The sequence below is a fragment of the Podarcis muralis genome, chromosome 6 (assembly GCF_964188315.1).
Source record: "Podarcis muralis chromosome 6, rPodMur119.hap1.1, whole genome shotgun sequence".
Classification (NCBI taxonomy): domain Eukaryota; kingdom Metazoa; phylum Chordata; class Lepidosauria; order Squamata; family Lacertidae; genus Podarcis; species Podarcis muralis.
In genome coordinates this window covers 56,770,421-56,790,524 of record NC_135660.1, presented here as the reverse complement: position 1 = coordinate 56,790,524, position 20,104 = coordinate 56,770,421, and the positions used below count along the sequence as shown (strand labels likewise).

General features: G+C 43.3%; 1 protein-coding gene across 2 annotated transcripts in view; it reads left to right on the top strand.

Annotated features, from left to right (window-relative positions):
• ADAM12 (ADAM metallopeptidase domain 12) overlaps nt 1-20,104 on the top strand; it is a 178,654-nt gene that overhangs the window by 143,744 nt on the left and 14,806 nt on the right. Inside the window, exons 15-16 of one of the 2 annotated variants that reach the window (XM_028729961.2) lie at nt 11,182-11,290; nt 11,393-11,591. In XM_028729961.2, the coding sequence (XP_028585794.2) occupies nt 11,182-11,290; nt 11,393-11,591 (308 nt within the window). Of the gene's footprint in view, nt 1-11,181; nt 11,592-20,104 lie in introns of both variants that reach the window. The other variant, XM_077930356.1, reaches the window with a different exon arrangement.

Here is a 20,104-nt window from a genome sequence, read left to right as displayed (position 1 = left end):
TCAAAATTAAAGGCGCCCTAAGAAATTCCTTTAGTATTTATTTATTTATTTATTTATTTATTTAGTTAATTAGTTTAGTTAGTTAAAAGATTGTTAGGCTGCCATTCAGGAGGCACTGCCTTCCCATGGTGATTTGTTTAGTATGCTGTGTTACTTTCCCCCCACTTCTAATACTTGTGCCCGCTCCTAATATTTGAGTGGATGATACAGTTCCAACACCATCTTTGTAGCCCATGTTTGATTTCTTTTCAAAGGGAGTTCTTGGGGAGTGTAGCGCCATAATGTGTGCTTTAGACTACATATGAATAGATAATAATAACCCCTCATTTGAAAACATGATTTCATCATGTGTCTGATTAATTATGGCAATTGATAAAAAAGCACTTCTGGACACAATTGCTACCTAGACGTCAAGTATCTTTAGCACTGGGCCCAGCACAGAAGACCAAGAGTTTAGCCCCTTAGGCCAGAGGTTTTCAACCTTTTTGAGTCCATGGCTCCCTTGACCAATTACATTCTTTCTGTGGCACCCCTATGGGGCTCAGGAGCCCAGTTATGTCACCCCTTGCCTGCAGAGTTGCCAGCCTCTCGCCCTTTTTTGAAACCCTCCCTTGGAAAGTGTTCCCTCAGCCTTTTCTCCCCCGTCCTTAGGAGTCCTCTGGGCAGCCACTGCTGCCGCCACTGGTCTCTGAGCTACTGCCCCAAAGAGAAGTGCCTCCTCACACTGCCCCACAGGGACCTGGAAAGAGGATGCCTCCAGCCTTAGTGGCCCAATAGAGATTGACCAAAGGTGAGGCCAGCACCTTACCTTGGGAGGCAGCAGTGGCAGCAGCGGGTGCTGCTGGGCCTGGATGACAGAAAGACTCCCCTTCAGCACTGGGCACTCAGCTCCCAGGCAGGCCTTGCACACAGCAAACAGAAGAAATGCCAGTGCAGAGCCTGCCTACCTGCCCAGCCCCCCACTTGTCAGTTCACTGGCTGAGCTCCCTCACCCACTTGCTTGCTTACTCCAAGGCCACCTCAGTTCTTGGCAACCAACAACCCCTGGCACCATTCGCCTGCGGAGCTTGTAGCCAGGGCTGCTGCAACAGCAGCTGTGCAAGCCTTTGTGAGGCAGAGATGTGAGAGGGCATCAGAGGAGGGAGGGGGGAAGGACAGAGGTTAGTGTTGCCCACGGCACCCCTGACCATCATTCACAGCACCTCAGGGTGCCTCGGCACACTGGTTGAAAACCACTGTCTTACGCCACCGTGTCATTGTGAATTGACTTAGATACCAGAAAATTGCAGTCTTAGTTAACCACCCAAGATTTTGAAGGTACATGACCCTGACCCCTCCACACCAAAGTACAAGCAGGAGCAAAAAGTGGATTACAAAGGTTAGACCAGGGGTCAGCAAACTTTTTCAGCAGGGGGCCAGTCCACTGTCCCTCAGACCTTGTAGGGTGGGTCGGACTATATATATATATATTTAAATGAACGAATTCCTATGCCCCACAAATAACCCAGAGATGCATATTAAATAAAGGCACATATTCTACTCATGCTGATTCCTGGACCGTCTGTGGGCCAGATTTAGAAGGTGATTGGGCTGGACCCAGCCCCCGGGCCTTTGTTTGCCTACCCATGGGTTAGACCAGTGTTTCCCAACCAGTGTTCCGCGGCACACTAGTGTGCCGCGAGACGTTGCCTGGTGTGCCGCGAGATGTTGCCTGGAGGGAGGCAGGCGAGTCGGGCGGCGAGAGGCGGGGTGGCGGCGGCGAGGAGAGGCCGCCCAGCGCGGGGCTCTCGCCGTCTGCCTGCCTGGCTGCCTGCGTGGCGCTGACGTCACGGGGCTGTAACGTGCCCCACATAGGCACACGCGGGGCGGCGAGCGAGCGAGCTCCCACATCCCATCGCCGCTCGCTTCGGCCGGCCTACTGGGCTGTCGCAGGCGGAAGGCCTGCGCATGCGCGAGGTTTTCGCGCCTTCGGGATTCCCTTCACGCCTTCCTCCTCCCGGGTCCTTGAGAGCGCGGGAAGCGGCAGCGCGAGACCGGCGTTGAGCCTGGTAGGTATTGCGCTTGCCAAGGCAGTCATTTGGGAAATGAAAACTTGCAAAGCAAGCAACCAGTTCAATCTGAAGTACGTGTATGCTTAATATCCTGTATCTGAAACCTGTTCTGCCCCCTCCCCCACACTTTGTGCCATTTTCATCTACACATGCAGCAGAGTAAGTTGACCCAGAATAGTACCAATTCAGATGGCAGATGGTAGAATGACAGTGCTGAATGCTTTCCCATGTAGAACAGTCCCTGCAAATAAAAACCTAGCATATTTGGAAGAGGGATGCTAGCCTAACCATTACCTTCTATGCTGTTACTATTTTTTTTTTTTTTTTTTTTACATAAGTAAAAAGTGACCTTTCCCCATCTGGCATGGTGGTGTGCCTCGAGATTTTTTTCATGAAACAAGTGTGCCTTTGCCCAAAAAAGGTTGGGAAACACTGGGTTAGACCATCAAGGTCTCCCAGGGGGAAAATGCTACAAAAATATGTATCCCAACAAGACATCATATAGGGCAGGGAATACTGATCTACCTGTTATGAAGAATTGTGTATTACTGAAATGTTGTTTAGAAAACTTGTCTTCAAGATAAGGCTATGTTCTGTGTTAAACAGGAGAATTCGGTCCTGTTTAAATATTGCAGTATGTGCCTTTTAATTAAAAATGAAACTTTTAAATACTTCATTTTTGTAAAGTCACATTGCTAAAGATGTCACCCTATTGATAGTGATATGATTGAAAGTTATGTAGAGAGTAATGCATTTGGATATTATCTGCAGCTTTTATTGGCATTTCAGGAGGCACTTAGATATGCAAATAAATCTTTTGGCAGAGAAAAGTTATTGATTTTCTGAGAGAAAGGAAACATTAACCTTTAAGAAACAGGGACTTTCTAGGCTGCCAAACAATTTCACCTTTCTTTGAAGTGCTTTGTGTGTGAATGGGTGTGCACATACTTTAAAAAGAGATCTGAAGAAGTGTGCATGCACACGAAAGCTCATACCAAGAACTAACTTAGTTGGTCTTTAAGGTGCTACTGGAAGGAATTTTTTTGTTTTAAAAAGAGAGTATCAGTTGTGATTATGAAGAAATGCCAGTGATAGTCACATTGATATAAATGATAGTGTTAATAGATAATGGATGTTTCAAGAGGGTGGTGCTTAGGAAGTGTTCTTTGGCCCTGTGGAACTTCCAACGTGGGGCAACTTTCCACACGGTCATTGTTCTTCTGCAGGTTCTGCCTGGAAAAGCAGGAAATGTACATAAGAGCAGTGGGTTATTGGCATCCTTCCCAATCACTTTCTGTTTCCGAACAAACAATTAAAATTGATTTCATTCTGCTGTTTTCTCCCCCCCCCCCCACTGCCCCCATTTGCATTAGTTTAATTCTTAGTAGGCAAACAGTTAGGAGAGATTAATAAAGGGTAATTCTACTTTCCCTCTCCCTCAGTTCAGTTGTCAGGCTGCAAATTTCATCCAGTTCTGCAGAAGATTAAAAAAACCCAGAGACTTTCCTTTTTAGGGGGGGGGGGGAGAAAGATTTCCTTCATGAAGACCCCTGGATGAGTTTGCCTATAATTTTGCAGGGTTAATCCTCTATGGAAGGGCTTCTTTGTAAATTTCATCTACTTCAGCCATCCTAGAGGCTACTAAGCTAATGGTTTAGATCATAGAAGCAAGTGAGGCCGTGTGAGAAGTGTCTTTTTCTTCTGTAACTAAACAAATTTGTACTTCTGGAGCAGAGGGGACATATCCAAGTTGGTGCCATCTCCAGTATGTTTTTAACCTGTCATGATTTGAAGCAGGTGATTTAATTCTTGTAGAGAGGAAAAAGCAAAAGCTTTAGGCTAGAAAGGTTGACAGGACCTTAATTACTAGGGCGCCAAACTCTGATTGTCAATAGCAAAGTAAGATAAACTCTGCTCACCCAGCCCAACGAGTTTAATATCGACTGCAAATCTTTCACAAATCATTTTGTCTTTGCCTCTTCAAGTAACAAAATACAGAGAGACAAGGCTTTCTACTTCAGTTTATCTCCTGGAATTATGATAAATGGGTTCCCTCAAGAAACACAACATCATGGTTTGCTTCCTTAAGTGCCTTTAGAAGCTTTTGCTGTTTGTTTTTCTTTTAACTCCCCTAGTTCTATCTGTTCTCTTTACTCTTACATGCCTATAACAATAACAACATTAGCACATGATTATAAAAGTCTAATCAGAGGGGCTGCAGCAAAACTGGAAATAGACTATTGTTTTTCAACAATAACAATAACAATAATTTATTATTTGTACTCTGCCCATCTGACTGGGTTGCCCCAGCCCCTTTGAGCAGCTTCCAACAGAATATAACAGAACACAGAGAAACATCCTACATTAAAAACTTCCCAATACAGGTGTTTACAATTCAGATGTTTTAATACAATTCAGATGTTTTAATAGCTTTTCCCAATCGTTATCACCAAGCCAGTAAAGGGTTTCTCTATGTGCATGTGAGGTTCCTGTCAAAAGGGTGGTTGCAGGCCCCCAAAACCTACCTTCCATCCTCCTAACACACACGCCACTTTTAGACTGCAATTTCAAGAGGGTTGGGATGGCTATACCAAAAAGGGATAATTTTTTGACATCATGGTCATTTAAATTGGAACAAATTTATAAAGTGCCTGGAGGAGGGCAGGGGAACTGCATAGCTTTGCACAGTTTCTGTCATGCACATCAATAGACTTGTTGGCTCTTGGTTAGCATATTTTGAATGGAATGAAAAAGAGGTCCTTTCGCAGCCTTGGTAAAAGTTATCAAGAAAGCAGGACAGTACTATGCACACAGTTGATTTACTTCTGGATTCCTCCACCCAGGGACAGTTTTAATACAGTTATTGAATATGTTGATAAAAGCAATTCACTGAAAACAAAGATCTTTTGGCATTTTTAAGACAAGTCCTGGAACCGTACACCTTAGAATTTGTGTTCTGTCCTATTTGCTTACTACTTCTAGATGCCATAACAGCTACAAGCGTAATGAATGGCACTGAAAAAGGATTATGCATTCATGCAGGACAGGTCTACAGATAGGCCTTAGCTGCGGCAGTGGTGAGCAAATGCTCAATGAGTTACAATCGCTTGGCAAAGGTTTCTGACTCTCAGTTGTTTAATAATAGCAACTACAAAATTACCGTATTTTTTGCACCATAACACTCACTTTTTTCCTCCTAAAAAGTAAGGGAAAATGTCTGTGCATGTTATGGAGGGAATGCCTACGGGTGGCATGCCTACAGATTTTCCTCCTCTAAAAACTACATGCATGTTATGGTCGGGTGCGTGTTATAGAGCGAAAAATATGGTATTCTTTTTTAAAAAAAGATGACTCCCTGATCTGTGTAACAGAAGTAGATTCTGGGCATCCTAGCATATGGTTCATGGGGGTGAAGTAGATAATAGACCATCAGCATCATTCCCCCCCCCCATCTACAGTAGCTCAGGTGGGTGGGCTTTAGGGTTCTAGTAAAAGGCCACCCAGTCTAACCACTGAGGCACAGCACTCCACCACACGAGTTCCCCCAGGGTGTTCTCTCCAAATACCCAAAAGTCATTCTAGAGTGATCTGTGCACTCATTTGAAGTAACAAATCAGGGTGGTACCTGTGCTTTGTAGGGGGTGTACCTAGAGGTGACTGCAAATGTACCTCAAATGTTGGTTTTTGTCGCTGCTTTTTATTGTATATCCTGTATACGTGAAGGAGTGTCTCCACCCCATCGTTCTGCCTGGACACTGAGATCCAGCGCCGAAGGCCTTCTGGCGGTTCCCTCATTGTGAGAAGTGAGGTTACAGGGAACCAGACAGAGGGCCTTCTTGGTAGTGGCGCCCACCCTGTGGAACACCCTCCCTTCAGATGTGAAGGAAATAAGCAGCTATCCTATCTTTAAAAGACATCTGAAGGCAGCCCTGTTTAGGGAAGTCTTTAATATTTAATGCTGTATTGTTTTTAACACTTGATTGGGAGCCGCCCAGAGTGGCTGGGGAAACTCAGCCACATGGGCAGGGTATAAATAAATTATTATTATTATTATTATTATTATTATTATTATTATTAGTGTTACAATCTCAAAATTTCAATAAATAGGTCCATTTTTTTAATGGCATATGCTAGCCGTAAACAATAAGGAAGACTTTGTGCGCTGTGACATCTGGAGACATCTGTCTGTGCCCTGTTGGAAACAGAATACTGGACTAAGTGGACATTTTGGCCTGATGCAGAAGGGCAGCTCTCATGTTAGCCACTGCATGAATGTATTCAGTGAGAGAGAGAGAGAGAGAGAGAGAGAGAGAGAGAGAGAGAGAGAGCACCATTTGTAAAATATCCCCATTCACTGTTAAATTCCTTTATGTCATGGAGGTGAGAGAATGCTCCGGTTAAAGTGTGATTTTTAAGCCCGAAAGTGAAAAATCAGTCGGAAATATACTCACAGCCTTTCAGTTTAATTTTTCTCCTCGGCCTAGCTCATCAGAAGAATCCTACATGTGCACATTCTACTCCAATGCATTTGCCTTTCATTGAGCAATCAGGAAAGGCACTTCAAGCATTCCAAAAATATTAAAATTAACTTTATACCCTTTCCTGCACATTTTATTCAGCATATCAATAAAGTTAAAATTATTGCTTGTGATTTAGGAACAAGAAAGACAGACACAGAGGGTGGGGTTGTTGTTGTTGTTGTTGGCCCTTCTTTAATTGATCCAGATGCAAGAAACTTCCTGATCTTTAAGGACAGCCAGTCTCAGAGAGAGATTTAGTGATATTCACGGCCTTTTGATATCTTAGAGATTTCAAGCTTTAGTGTGACCCCTTAAATCTGCTCTGGGAGTTTCCCTAACTCTCTAGAGCAAATTTACGGAAGGTGCACAGGGAAATGAGGGGGGATAAGTTCCATTGCAGAGTTAAAACGTATTGCACTAGTGGAACTTTGTGCTTGGATTCCGCCACCCATTGTGTCTTTCCAGACCATCAGTTTATAGCTCAACAAATACGTAGTTGTTCCTAATCTGATACATGGAAGCCAACTATTTTTCAATGGCTTTCTTCCAATTCATTGATATCATATTCGGCCAGCACTCAGACAGAACGTAATCTGCAGTTGCGCCTTTTGGTTTCAACCACGGCAGTGCCTTGAAAGCTGCACCGAAACTTTTAACGCATAGCTTCCTCAGGTTACATATTGAGAAAAAGCATTTTCGGCTCCCTTGCAAGTCCTATCTTTTCAGACTGAGCACTGCTTATATTCTGTGCTGGAATACACAGTGTGCAATCTTTTTTGTAAAGAAAGGGTAACGAGGTACACTTTGCTATAAAAGTGCAAAAAGCTAAGGCTGCAGCAAAGCTACCCCTATTGGACTTGTAGGACTAGCTTGTAAAAACTAAAAAGCACTCTTCAAATTGATCTTGATAAGAAATAACCATTTATATGTCATTTATTCCTGACTATGCCATATATCCTGGTTTGCAATGAGAAGGTTATAGACAGAGATGTAGCTCTCCACCAGCTGCCTGTGCTAAAAGTCCAGGCAAACATATGGAGTGAGTGGTCCAAGAGTAAGAATGCTAGACTCCAAACAAGGGGCCCAGGTCTTTAAGGTATTCCACTCCTCAAGGAAGGGGCAGAGCCTAGGAAGAATGATCAAGCCTGGTTCCATAAAAGGTTTCAGTTCTGGCTTATACTTTATTGGAACATTTGTCATATAGAGCTTTCCATGGTGCTGCAACTACTACCTCACTTTGTGCTGCTCTTGTTAAGGACAGACTTTCCATAGCTTGTACTCAACATAGCACGAAGACTAAGGTTCCGTCAGTGCAAATATAGTCTTTGTGCAATGGAACTTTTTCCCACTCTGCGGATGGGGTGGGGGGCACATAGGGGAGGGAGAGGAAGAATTCCCATGGCATGAGCAGGAATCCTTGCAATAGCTTCTGCTAGTGCAACAGCTTAGCTAAATATGGCCCTGTTGAGTCCCAATTCACAGCAAAGCGGTAAAGAGCAAGAGTGTATGTTTGCTTCCTCACTTTTCAGTAATGCATGAAATGGCATTTGAGTTACAGTACGAGCTTGAGAGATCAGTAGACCATTTAAATCTAGGTGGAATGCACTTTAACTTTTTTTAAATATAACATTAAGCTAATCTTCAGTTGAAGATATTCTATTAGTCAGGCTACTGACTATGAAATGAAGGTAGCTAATTGCAATTTTAATACTAGGTTCTATAATTATTTTAAATCACATTTGGTTTCTCCACCCATTCCAGGTATAATACATAATTTAAATGTACTCTTTTAGGACTAACCCACCTACAGAATTTATTTATTACATTTATTTCCTGCCTCCCCCCCACCAAGGAAGTCAGTGCATTATACGTGATTCTGTCATCTGCACATTTGATCCTTGCAACAACCCTGTGAGGTAGGTTAGGCTGGGAGACTGTGGCCCAAGTTCACCTAGTGAATTTCATGACCAAGAGGGGAATTTGAACCTGGGCATCCCCAGCCCTGTCCAATATCACTCTATTAATTATGGTTATGGGGGCCCAGTCTTAATAACTTCCCAAGCAATTACTGTATTTTTCGCCGTATAGGACGCACCGTCCCATAAGGCGCACCTAGTTTTTTTGGGGGGAAATAAAGGGAAAAAATTATTTCCCCCCCAGGCGAGGGGCTGGGGCGGGGGAAGCTCAAGCTTCCCCCGACCCCAGCCCCCAAACAGGCAGCTCTCTGCAAGCCCTCCCGCTGCTTGCTGAGAGGTGTGCGAAGCCTGGACGCGCTGAGCTGAGCGCGCGCAGGCTTCAGCATGCAGGCAACTCTCCGCAAGCAGCGGGAGCCCAGCGCTGGGCTCCCGCTGCTTGCGGAGAGGTGTGCGAAGCCTGGAGAGCGAGAGGTCGTGCGCACCGCCCCCTCTCGCTCTCCAGGCTTCAGCGAAAGCCTGCATTCGCCCCATAGGACGCACACACATTTCCCCTTCATTTTTGGAGGGGGAAAAGTGTGTCCTATAGGGCGAAAAATACGGTACATGCTTTATTACAACTTAAACACTGAGTGTTTCTTTGTGTGTGTTTTGTTTGAGAGGTGATTTATTTTGAGGCTATCATAATATACATGGAGTCCAACCGGTCCTAAACATGGTCACTCAAAAATCTCATTGAGCTCAATGCTGCTTACTCAATAGATTGCACAATTAAGACCGCAGCCTAAATGCCACCCTATACCTATTTAGTCAGAAGAAAGCCCCATTGTGTTCAGTAGATTTGTTTCTGAGGATATGGCGTAGGACTGCAGCCTCAGCTATTTAAAATGTTATTCAAGGATATAGGATTGCCTCCCTAATGAAGTCAAATTTTCAAGTCGTCATGTTCTGGAACACAGAACCCTAGTTGGAAATGGGAGCAGTCTCCAACAAGAGAATAATGGATTGAAAGATTATTGCATTCCATGCTGATGACCACCTTAAGCTGCTTCCAATTAGTATCCATAGAATATATTGGGCCTTTCTGAAGTGTATTATGCCACATTATATGCTACTGTCATCCTGTCCCCAGTGGTACATACGGTATTTAAAATTATAATAGCACTCCTCTGAGAAGGCTGGACTTTCTTTAAACTGTTCAGTTTGTTTTCTAGAAAAGATGTGTCCTTTCACATTGTAATGGAATAGAGTTGGGACCAGAAGGAAATGTCAGACGGTAAATACTGATTAGCTTTAATATACTTAGGCAACTAAGAGCCGTTTGTATTTTATTTTTGTCTGTATGACTTTATCATGAAGAAAATAGCTGTGTTTTCCTTCTTTCTCTTTGCCCTGCTCCCAAATTGTGTGGACAGACACTTCCCAATATTTTCTGCATCAGGGCTGCGGAATGGGTTGTATGCGGAATGTATGGTCGTGGGCCTCTTCTGAGGGGCCCAGGTTGATGTTGGGGGGTGGGGAAAGGGATAGGTGAAAATGGCTTACCAAGTTAAAACTGGGCGTGGACAGAGGCAAAGAAAGTGCAACAGCTGATGTGACTCTTACCTTTTTTACATTGCAGTTAAGCAAAGATCAGGTCTCTATATGCACATGCATGCACACACACAAGCAAGAAGCTTTATTACAATTCAAGGACAAAGTCCAGCAAGACAAAAACAGCCTGAGGAAGGCTCAGATTGAGGCTGCTAAGTGGGTGTGGCTTGGGGAGAGTCCTGAGGGACTAAGAGGGAGGGATGAAATGCTGCATTCCACTCTCAAGCCTGAGGCTCCCCATTTGTGTACTAGGTATTTATTTGTTACAACGTGATTTTGGCAAGTCTGTTATATTAAGAATAATTAATATGTAAAACATACATAGGACAGTTTTGAGGATTTTTGTTGGCTTTAGGCTACAGTCCCAAGTGTACTTATTAGAAAGTTATTCCTATTGAACACCGTGAGGTTTATTCCCAAATAAGCATAAACAGGAGCCATCACTAGGTGGTGTGTGCGATGAGACAAAATCACCAAGAAAGGGCCATGAGCTTGAAAAGGACCATCCTGCCATTGTGGGGGAGGGGCATACCTTTCCCCCCAGATAATCCAATAGGCACCCAGCCACCTGAACCTACAAGCTATCAGATTCAGACCCTGAAAGGCTTCAGTCCCTTTAAATGGTGCACAGAAGGGGCAGGGTTGTGACGTGTGTCTTTTCCACCTCACAAGATTCCTTCTTAGCATCTCTTTGGAAGAGCTGCCACAAGCTCTGAGGTTCGTAAATCTTGGGTGATGTATCTGTCACTGGTTCCTTTCAGCTGTGAGGTCTGGAAGGAGCTAGCAGCAGTTGAAGCATCCAGAAACATTTAAGCTAATGAAACTGTGTCATGAATCTCTGCATTCAGGGCCAGCTGGGCGAGCCTTAAGCATTAGGCTTCCCAATGGAGTAAGACAACTATTTGAAGGAAGTTGTAGGCCACAGTGAAACCTGTGAATGCCTCCCACATGCCTCCGAACCCCCCAATCAATCTGGAGTCCAGCGCAGCTTCAACAAAACCCATCTCCTTTGTTTCCTCCTCCACTCCCTTCTTCCGCTGTCCCCTACCAAGATCAGGTTATTGCATACTTTATAAGATTAAAATGGCTTTGCTTCTTTTGTAGGTGCTAAACCTGCCCCTGGGATATGCTTTGAGAGAGTCAATTCTGCAGGTGATCCTTATGGAAACTGTGGGAAGGATTCCAAAAGTTCTTTTGCCAAGTGTGAACCCAGGTATATGCTCTTGTCATGCCTAATTGGAAAAGAGGTTGGAACTGTGCCAATGGTAGATGCTAACATTATTAAAATGATTAACATTATTTCTTTTCCCTTTAGAGATGCTAAGTGTGGAAAAATTCAGTGTCAAGGGGGAGCAAATCGGCCTGTAATTGGTACCAATGCTGTCTCCATAGAAACAAACATCCCATTACAAGGAGGAGGCAAAATTCTATGCCGTGGAACCCACGTATACCTGGGCGATGACATGCCTGACCCTGGTCTTGTCCTTGCTGGAACCAAATGTGAAGATGGAAAAGTAAGGCTGAAAAAATCTTATTCCCAATAATCCAGTCTGTGTGTCTAAAGGAAAACTCAGTCTTGGTCTTTACAAATGAAAGTCACACTTTCTGCATTTTGTAGTAAAGGTTTGGCAGGCCAAATGAAGATGCTTATGCAAACAATTATGCTGTTTAAGTATACTCAAGAGTTTTTTTGAGAATGAATGGAATCAGTTTGTTGTTTAGCTAGAAGGCATGACTATCAATTTTTACATAAAAGTGCTGAAAAGGGAATTTATTGTGCCAGTTAAAGTCATTCTGTCTGTATTTTAACATGCTGCAGCCAACTATTGACAAATTATTTCTGAATAGAATTGAATGAAGAAAGAGTGAGTGATGGTGGCTAAATGTAGAGCTGCATATCAGCTTGATTATCAGCTGCAAATGTAGAGCTGCATATCAGCTTGATTATGCATATCAGCTTGATTATCAGTTCATCACTGAATGTGATTTACAGAATTTCCTGTATCCAGAAGAATCAGCTGTGCTGATGAGAGAGTTCAAGTTATTCACTTATAATATTTACATACAATTTAATATGGAAAATCTCTGACCAGTTTAATTTTCATTAAAGTCCATTTAAAATATCAGTATCACAGCATTATAACCAAAAGAACAAAGAAATATAAATTAGAAACAGTGCATCCATCAATAAAACATCCAGTGAAACATTAATAAAACAATAAAAAGATCAGTGTGGTGGACCTTATGAGCCGAGAAAAGCCTGCATAAATGAATGGATCTACAGGAGGCATTTGTAACTTGCCACTATAACCTACTGAACAAAGATAAAATTCACATTAATTGCTCCATCTACTTTTGCTTCCAGCCTCACCCACCACTGGCTTATAGCCCTCAGAAGGTTGGCCAGAACAGAATACTGCCCTAGGGCTAAAAAGGATTCCCCACAGAGATGTTAAATAGCACTGCGGACAAGGTGATGCCTTGTGACAACTGGCAGTTCAGTTGCTAGGAGGCCAAAACTGGCCTTATAAGTAAGAGTGGTGCCACCATAAAGCAGTACCCCTAACTCATGCATGCAGTTTAAGAGGATACGATTGTCAGTGGTATTAAAGGCTGCTGTGAGATCAAGCAGAGGCAACAGGGTTGCACTCCCCCAACCCTCTCCTGTAAAAAAGTTATCGATCAGAGCGACCAAGCTAAGTATTGCGCTATACAACCATTTCTCCCAGAGTTTAATTGTGGACTGTTGAATTTATTTAAGAAGGGGGGGAGGGGCTATGAAAAGTGCCAACGACTGCTGGACAGATCACCAATTAATACGTTCCACAATGGCTATCAAGATTATACTTCAACATAGGCTTCAAGGAAGGAAACCAAGGCACAAAATGAACACTCAAGCCCTTCAAAATCCTATTAAGCGGGATTGTTTCCAAACACCTCTTAAGGGCCATTTGCTCTCGGAGTTCCCTGATAACATCGAGGAAAGCTGGACCCAAGCTAAAGACATTCCTTATTGCAGCCTGTGAACAAACTATTGGATACCAAACCAAGAAACAGCAGGACTGGTTTGATGAGAATGATAGTGAGATTGAACGCATTATTAAAAAGGAAGATCTTTCAGATCTGGTAGAGAGATAGAAACTGCGCCACTAAGAAAAAAACCTATGCCAACACTAAGGTTCAAAGAAGAACTAGAGAACTAAAGAACACCTGGTGGATAAAAGAAGCTCAAGAGATCCAGCACTTAGATAACACTCATGATGCATAGTGTTTCTTTAAAGCCACAAAGACCATCTATGTGCCAATAAATCATGGCATATGCCCCCTATGCTCAACAAGACGGTACCACACTTCTAAAAGATAAAGAACAGATATATCGAACAGATGGAATGCTCTTTAATCTGAATAGGCTGAAAGCAAAAAGTAAGGTTACCATAACTTCTGTCATAGAGCTTATGAAAACATCCAAAAAAACCAAAGTGCTGCACCAACTAGCACAAAATAACCCCTCTGCAGTGCCACAAATCCAACTCAATGGTGTAACGGAGAGTGTCGATCACTTCTCCTACCTGGACAGTTATCTTTCCACAAGTGCCAACATTGATGCTGAAATACAGCATTGCCTGAGCTCTGTGAGTGCAGCTTTCTCCCGATTGAAGTCCAGAGTGTTTGCGGACCGGGGCATTCACAGGAAAACCAAAATGCTTGTTTACAAAGCTACCAACCTTGGACTACCAACCTTTATAAGTGGGCCACTTATAAACACCACCTCCAACTCCTTGAAAGATTCCATCAATGCTGTCTCTGAAAAATGTTACATATCACTTGGGAAGACAGGCAAACTAAGGCCAGTGTACTGGAAAAAGCAAAGATCACCAATGTCGAAGCAATGATTCATCAACATCAATTTCGTTGGACTGGTCATGTTGTTCGGATGCCTGATTATCGTCTTCTAAAGCAACTACTCTATTCCGAACTTACAAATGGAAAGCATAATGCTGACGGTCAACAAAAGAGGTTTAAAGATTCTCTCAAGGCAAATCTTTAAAAAGTAGTATAAACACTGACAACTGGGAAACACTGGCCTATGAGTGCTCCAATGGGGGAACAGCCTTTACCAAAGGTGTTGTGGATGTTGAAGACGCTCAAACTCAGGACAAAAGGGAGAAGCATCCTAAGAGGAAGGCACATCTGGCAAACCCTCACCTTGATCAACTTCCGCCCAGAAACCTATGTCCCCACTGTGGAAAGATGTGTGGATCCAGAATTGGCCTCCACAGTCACTTACGGACTCACTGTTAAGACCGTGTTCATGGAAGACAGTCTTACTTGGCTACAAGTGATCGCCACAGAAGAAGCTTTTTTGCAAAAATTAATTCACATGCTGCTGTATTTCCTGGAGCTCATGGTGTTTCCGATTGGCTTATAGAAAATACCTTGGCCTGACAAATAATAACCATTATACGTAGTGGCTTTTGACTGATACTTCCGTCTGCTTGTTCATTAGCTATTTGTTTTGGCGTACTTCAAATCTGGGGACGTTGCCAACATGAACAGCAGCTTCTGCAAGACAAAGGCAAAGCCTTTCAGTTCTAAGGGAATAAGAAGCATATTGCTTAATATATCTGTGCACAGATTTTGCCAGGATTTCTATGTACAGTGGTAATCCAAGAAAATAAAATTATGAAAAGACATGGGAAACTACAGCTAAGAATTTGAAACAAGCAGTGTTAAAGGGGACTTCTGTGTTATTGGCAGATTGCATTTCAAGAGAAGACATTTTGGTATATTTTGTCAAAGCCTCAAAACTTCTTATTGCTTTTGAGGTTTCAGTAGTTCCCACTGTAGTTAGTTCCCACTGACAGCAAACTTTAAACATAATGTGATTATGAGTTGAGTTTTATGTTCCAGGTTGCTCCAATGCAATGAGAATTGTACAGGAGCAGAACTCTACTCCTTTTGACAAAAACAAAGTGCAGCAAAGCGTTATAAGGAAGATTTATGGTTATAAAACTATATTTAAAACATTTGTTCAAAGACACTGCTAGAAGGGAGTTCTGTGGTAGGAAATCAGTATTTGTGGAGACTGTCATTAGCTAGAAAGACCAATGAATTGACTGAATACAAGGCAGAGCCTTATATATACTAAAATATTACCGATTTTGTATTTGAATGGCTGATGTGTAAAACTGAAACATATTAGATCTATAAGCATAAACTGAATTACCGTATTTTTTGCTCTATAACACGCACCCGACCATAACACACACGTAGTTTTTAGAGGAGGAAAACAAGAAAAAAAATATTCTAAATGAAACAGTGGATGTATGATTTTTGTGGTTCATGCTGTGGCCACAGACAGGTGATCTGATGGTGAATTTGGGGTGACCCAGTGCAAAAATCCTGAGGATCCATGTGGATCCGTGCTTTGTAACCACGTTTTAAGTGGGGAGGGGAGGAAAAGCACTCAAGGGACAAGGAGCACGCGTGGGGTGTGTGGAGAAGGATGCTGCTAATAATGCAGAACAGGGGTTTAAGGGGAGAAGGAGCATGCGTGGGGTGTGTGGAGAAGGATGCTGCTAATAATGCAGGAGAGGGGTATAAGGGGAGAAGGAGCACGCATGGGGTGGGTGGAGAAGGATGCTGCTAATAATGCAGGAGAGGGGTATAAGGGGAGAAGGAGCACTCATGGGGTGGGTGGAGAAGGATGCTGCTAATAATGAAGAAGAGGGGTATAAGTGGAGAAGGCTCCTCTCCTCTCCCGCTTTGCTCCTTTAAAGCAAGCAGGCTCTCTGTCCCTCTCTCCTCCCCACTCAGCGGCTCTTCTCCCGCTTTGCTGTTTCAAAGTGAGCCACGGAAGAGGGAAGGAAGGGGAACCATGGATCCTCTGCTCACGACTGCAGCAAATCCCCCCCCCCCCGCCACCCGTAAGCATTCCCTCCATAACACGCACAGACATTTCCCCTTACTTTCTAGGAGGAAAAAAGTGAGTGTTATGGTGCAAAAAATACGGTAGTTGTCGAAATGTAACCAACCCCACTTTACTTACAAGCTTTTAGTAGGCTGCAGATAGGGTGGCTATGTGTCCTATTTTACAAAGTTACTCCTCTTATTTAGAGAGTTGTCAGAGGACAGTCATCCTTTGTTTGAAGGAGTCCTCTATTTGCAGGGCTCTTCAGTCCAAGTCCAGGGAGCACAAGTTGTCCATCATCAGTCAGAATCTGGACAGAAGACTATTCATGAGATGTATTTCTGTTTAAGTAATATTTATTCCTAAATTTGCAAGTATACATAGAAATTAGCAGCAACAAATTTTATGCAAATCTATGTACTTTTTGGTGATGTCTTCATACTCTTTAGTGATATGTGAATGGCTATCCTAGTTACCACTTTCAGCTCTTAAGTATGCATGATTTTAACAGCTGTCCTTTTAATGTGAACAGAATTCTTTGTAGCATTGAATTCTAGATTATTTGTTTGTGAACCATGCTGTAATTATAACCATGTTCCTTATACCATGTTCCTTCCTTATGTGTTTTGAGGCTGCTTCACTTCCTTCCCATTTTTCCTCTTTCCCCTAGGGAATATTTGCCTTGCTTAAGCAGCCTTGTTGTCTTCTGCTTCACTCCCCCCACCCCCGCTTCTTATATGATTGTGATTGACTTTTATTCCTGCTGAAATAAGCCCCAAATTTAGAGGTGTGCAGGTGCTATATGTCATATATCTGACTGTTGACCTGGCATCTAATACTCATTCCAGCAGCATATAGTCTTTTCTCAACTTGGATGATTTATCAGACAACCTGTAAATGGGTCGTTTTAGTTTGCATTGTGCTCTGCTTTTATTGCAGTGTCAATCTTGCTTTGTCCCGGCCTTTCAGCTACAGTGGAATAGTGAAGTTAACTCTCTGTAACAATTGCATAAAGTCTCAAATGAATGCTTTTGATTACATGCCACTCCCTGTTTGTTCATTTCTCCAGAGATAAAATGCAAATGCATCTTTTTTAGACCAGTGTGAACATAATGGCTATATCTAAAGTGCAACTCTGCATGCATGTGATTCCAAAAGAAAATTAGTTTGTGAATGGGTGGAGGGATACTGCCATAACTTTCTGAATGTAGTATAGGAGTAGCCAACATGAGGCCCACCAGATGCTATTAGATGACAAATCATTGTGCCTGGCCATAGGCCAGGAGGCTGATGGGAGGGCATGACATTGGCTAATCCTGAGTAAATGAGCTCCAATTCTGGCCCATCTTGGGACTCTGCCTGGGCCATATCCTTCACCAGCCCTGCTCCATGCGCTCCCTGACTTTGCCTGGCTGGACTATGTCTTTGAACTGTTACAAGATTGCTTGCCCAGATAGAGGCTGGAGAAATGTGTGAGGGAAAGTGTAGAAACACCTGGTTTTTGTGTACCTTGAATTTAGCCTGCTGTACAAAGGTAAGAGTTGCATCCATTGCCCCCACCCACTTCTGCCTCTGGTCTGTGCACCATTGGCATGGAAAGCTGACCCTGGGGTTTGGGGAGTGGTGGGCAGATGTTGCACCTGCTTTCAACAATGCAAATGATTTAACATATGAGGTGAACTCTTTCACCGTATCTCTTCCCTCCTGTATTGCTTTGTTTTTGCTTCAAGCGAGAAATTGCATAAGTAGGGATTGGACATTGCCATAGAGCTTTGAGCTCATGGATTATGTTGCCTCTGTGTTGGAGGACAGGGATATCATGTGAAGAGGAGCGCCACCCCAAGTTTCATGCTGATACCTGCTTCCCTCTTCTTTATCAAGTGAGAAGTTCCAGGGGCAGTGCCATTGGTTTAATTTCCTTTGGATGAAATAGCAATGGGGTAAAACTTTCAGACCTTTCATGGATCACTCCCTTGCCGTGGCTAAGGGGCTTGAATAACTCAGAGAAGCTATGAACTATGCCGAGCAGGGCAGCCAAGATGGACAGGTCATAGTGGAGAGTTTTGACCAAACGTGAGAATTGATGCTTTTGAATTATGGTGCTGGAGGAGACTCTTGAGAGTCCCATGGACTGCAAGAAGATCAAACCTCTCCATTCTTAAGGAAATCAGCCCTGAGTGCTCACTGGAAGGACAGATCCTGAAGCTGAGGCTCCAATACTTTGGCCACCTCATGAGAAGAGAAGACTCATGAGAAGAGAAGATGGAGGGCACAAGGAGAAGGGGACGACAGAGGACGAGATGGTTGGATAGTGTTCTCGAAGCTACCAGCATGAGTTTGACTAAACTGTGGGAGGCAGTGGAAGACAGAAGTGCCTGGCGTGCTCTGGTCCATGGGGTCACAAAGAGTTGGACACGACTAAATGACTAAACAACAACAAAAAACTTTCAGATATTTGCTTTATTAACAAATATGCAGGCAGCACGTAGGTGAAGATGTAAGCAAGCTCTCCTATAGCAGGCAGCAGATTCACAGGAAGTAACTTGTGCAGTCTTTGCAATGCTGTGCTCTAGTTTCGAACTAACTCTGCTAAGGATTCTCAGCTCTCTATCTCTGTCAGTTCACAAACTGCAAACTGCCCTCTCACACACAGATGTTCAGACACACATGCACACACACTGCAGAGAATCAGTGTGAGACACTGCATCTGCAGGTGAATTTCTTATTCATAGAAAATCCCAAAACCGTTAAAGAAACATTAAGGTTCTTTTGTCAAATCCATGATTTCAATCAAGTAATGCTTTTAAGCAAAACTGTAGTGATAGATCCATTTGCTGTGATCAGGCAGCTCAAAATGAGCCAGAGTGAAAATCTCAGTTAAAAAAAAAAAAGCTAAAAAAATTTTTTTTTGCCAGCTACCTGGTTTTTCACCTGAAGCTGTAACAGGGAAGACCAAAGATACAATCCTGCAGGTTTGCAGCAGGTGAATGCTGGTGCCCAGCAGTTTGGCAACTTTCTTAAAGTGTTTCCTTTTTTAAAAAAAATGGGCAAAAGATTAATATATAAATTAATATAGCACTTAAAGCAAGGGAAACAGCCCTTCTAACACCAAGGTGAGATGAAATATCTGTCATGCAATTTACAAAGCTGAATTGACAATGAACACCCTGTGATTTATTTTTAAGTATTATGGTCTACCTTCATTCTTAGTGAACCCCAGCAACCAAATGCAAGGGTATTGACACACCCATTTTTGCAACTTAAAATATCTGGCACATATTCTGTTGAATGCTTTGGGACAACCGCAGAGGAAACTGTCTGAGAGCAGCCATCTTGTGATATCTAGAGAGATTTGACCCTTTAATTGTAGCTTGGAGAAAAAATTCTAATATCAAATTATTTGGCACTTACTGTGTTATTCTAGAACAACATTGTTGGTGTAGTGTAATTGTTAAATGAAAGTTGTACCAGTTATTCTTTATAGCTGTCTTAAATAAGTCTATAATTGAAATCAGAGTAGATAGATAATTTTATGATGGGTATTAGTAAGAGGATATATTACCATATTTCACTGCATACCAGTCGCCACCGTGTAATAGACACACACCCTTTCCAGACCCCAAAATTTGTCCCAGAGCATTCCCCGCATAATAGTCACTGGGGTAATTCTGAGGCAAGCTGCGGGTCCACATGGGGGGGGGGCATTCCTGGTGGCTCCTGAGGCAGCGAGGGCTGGAGTTTGGGCCCCCATTGGCTTGTCCCCGAGCGGAGGTAGCTGGGGAGGTCAGGCAAAGGCAGGCCAGGGATGCTGCTGCTATTGACACCACCTTGGGTCTCTGGAGTCAAGAGGCAAGGAGGCAGCTTGGTCATGGCGCTACGGGCTCTTGCTGCGTGCTCTGGCCTTGAGGCGAGGCAAAGCCAGAACTAAGTTGCTGCTACTGCTGCTGCTGCCGCCACTCACCTTTGGCTCTCTTAGGGTCACCCCAGCCAAGAAGGGGAAGCAGCAGGTGAGCGACCACCTCCGCTGCCCATCTGCAACCCCTTCCCTCTGCCTCCATCCTGTAATTCACCGCATAATGGTCGCACCCCCCTTTTTGGAAAGGAAAAATCAGCACA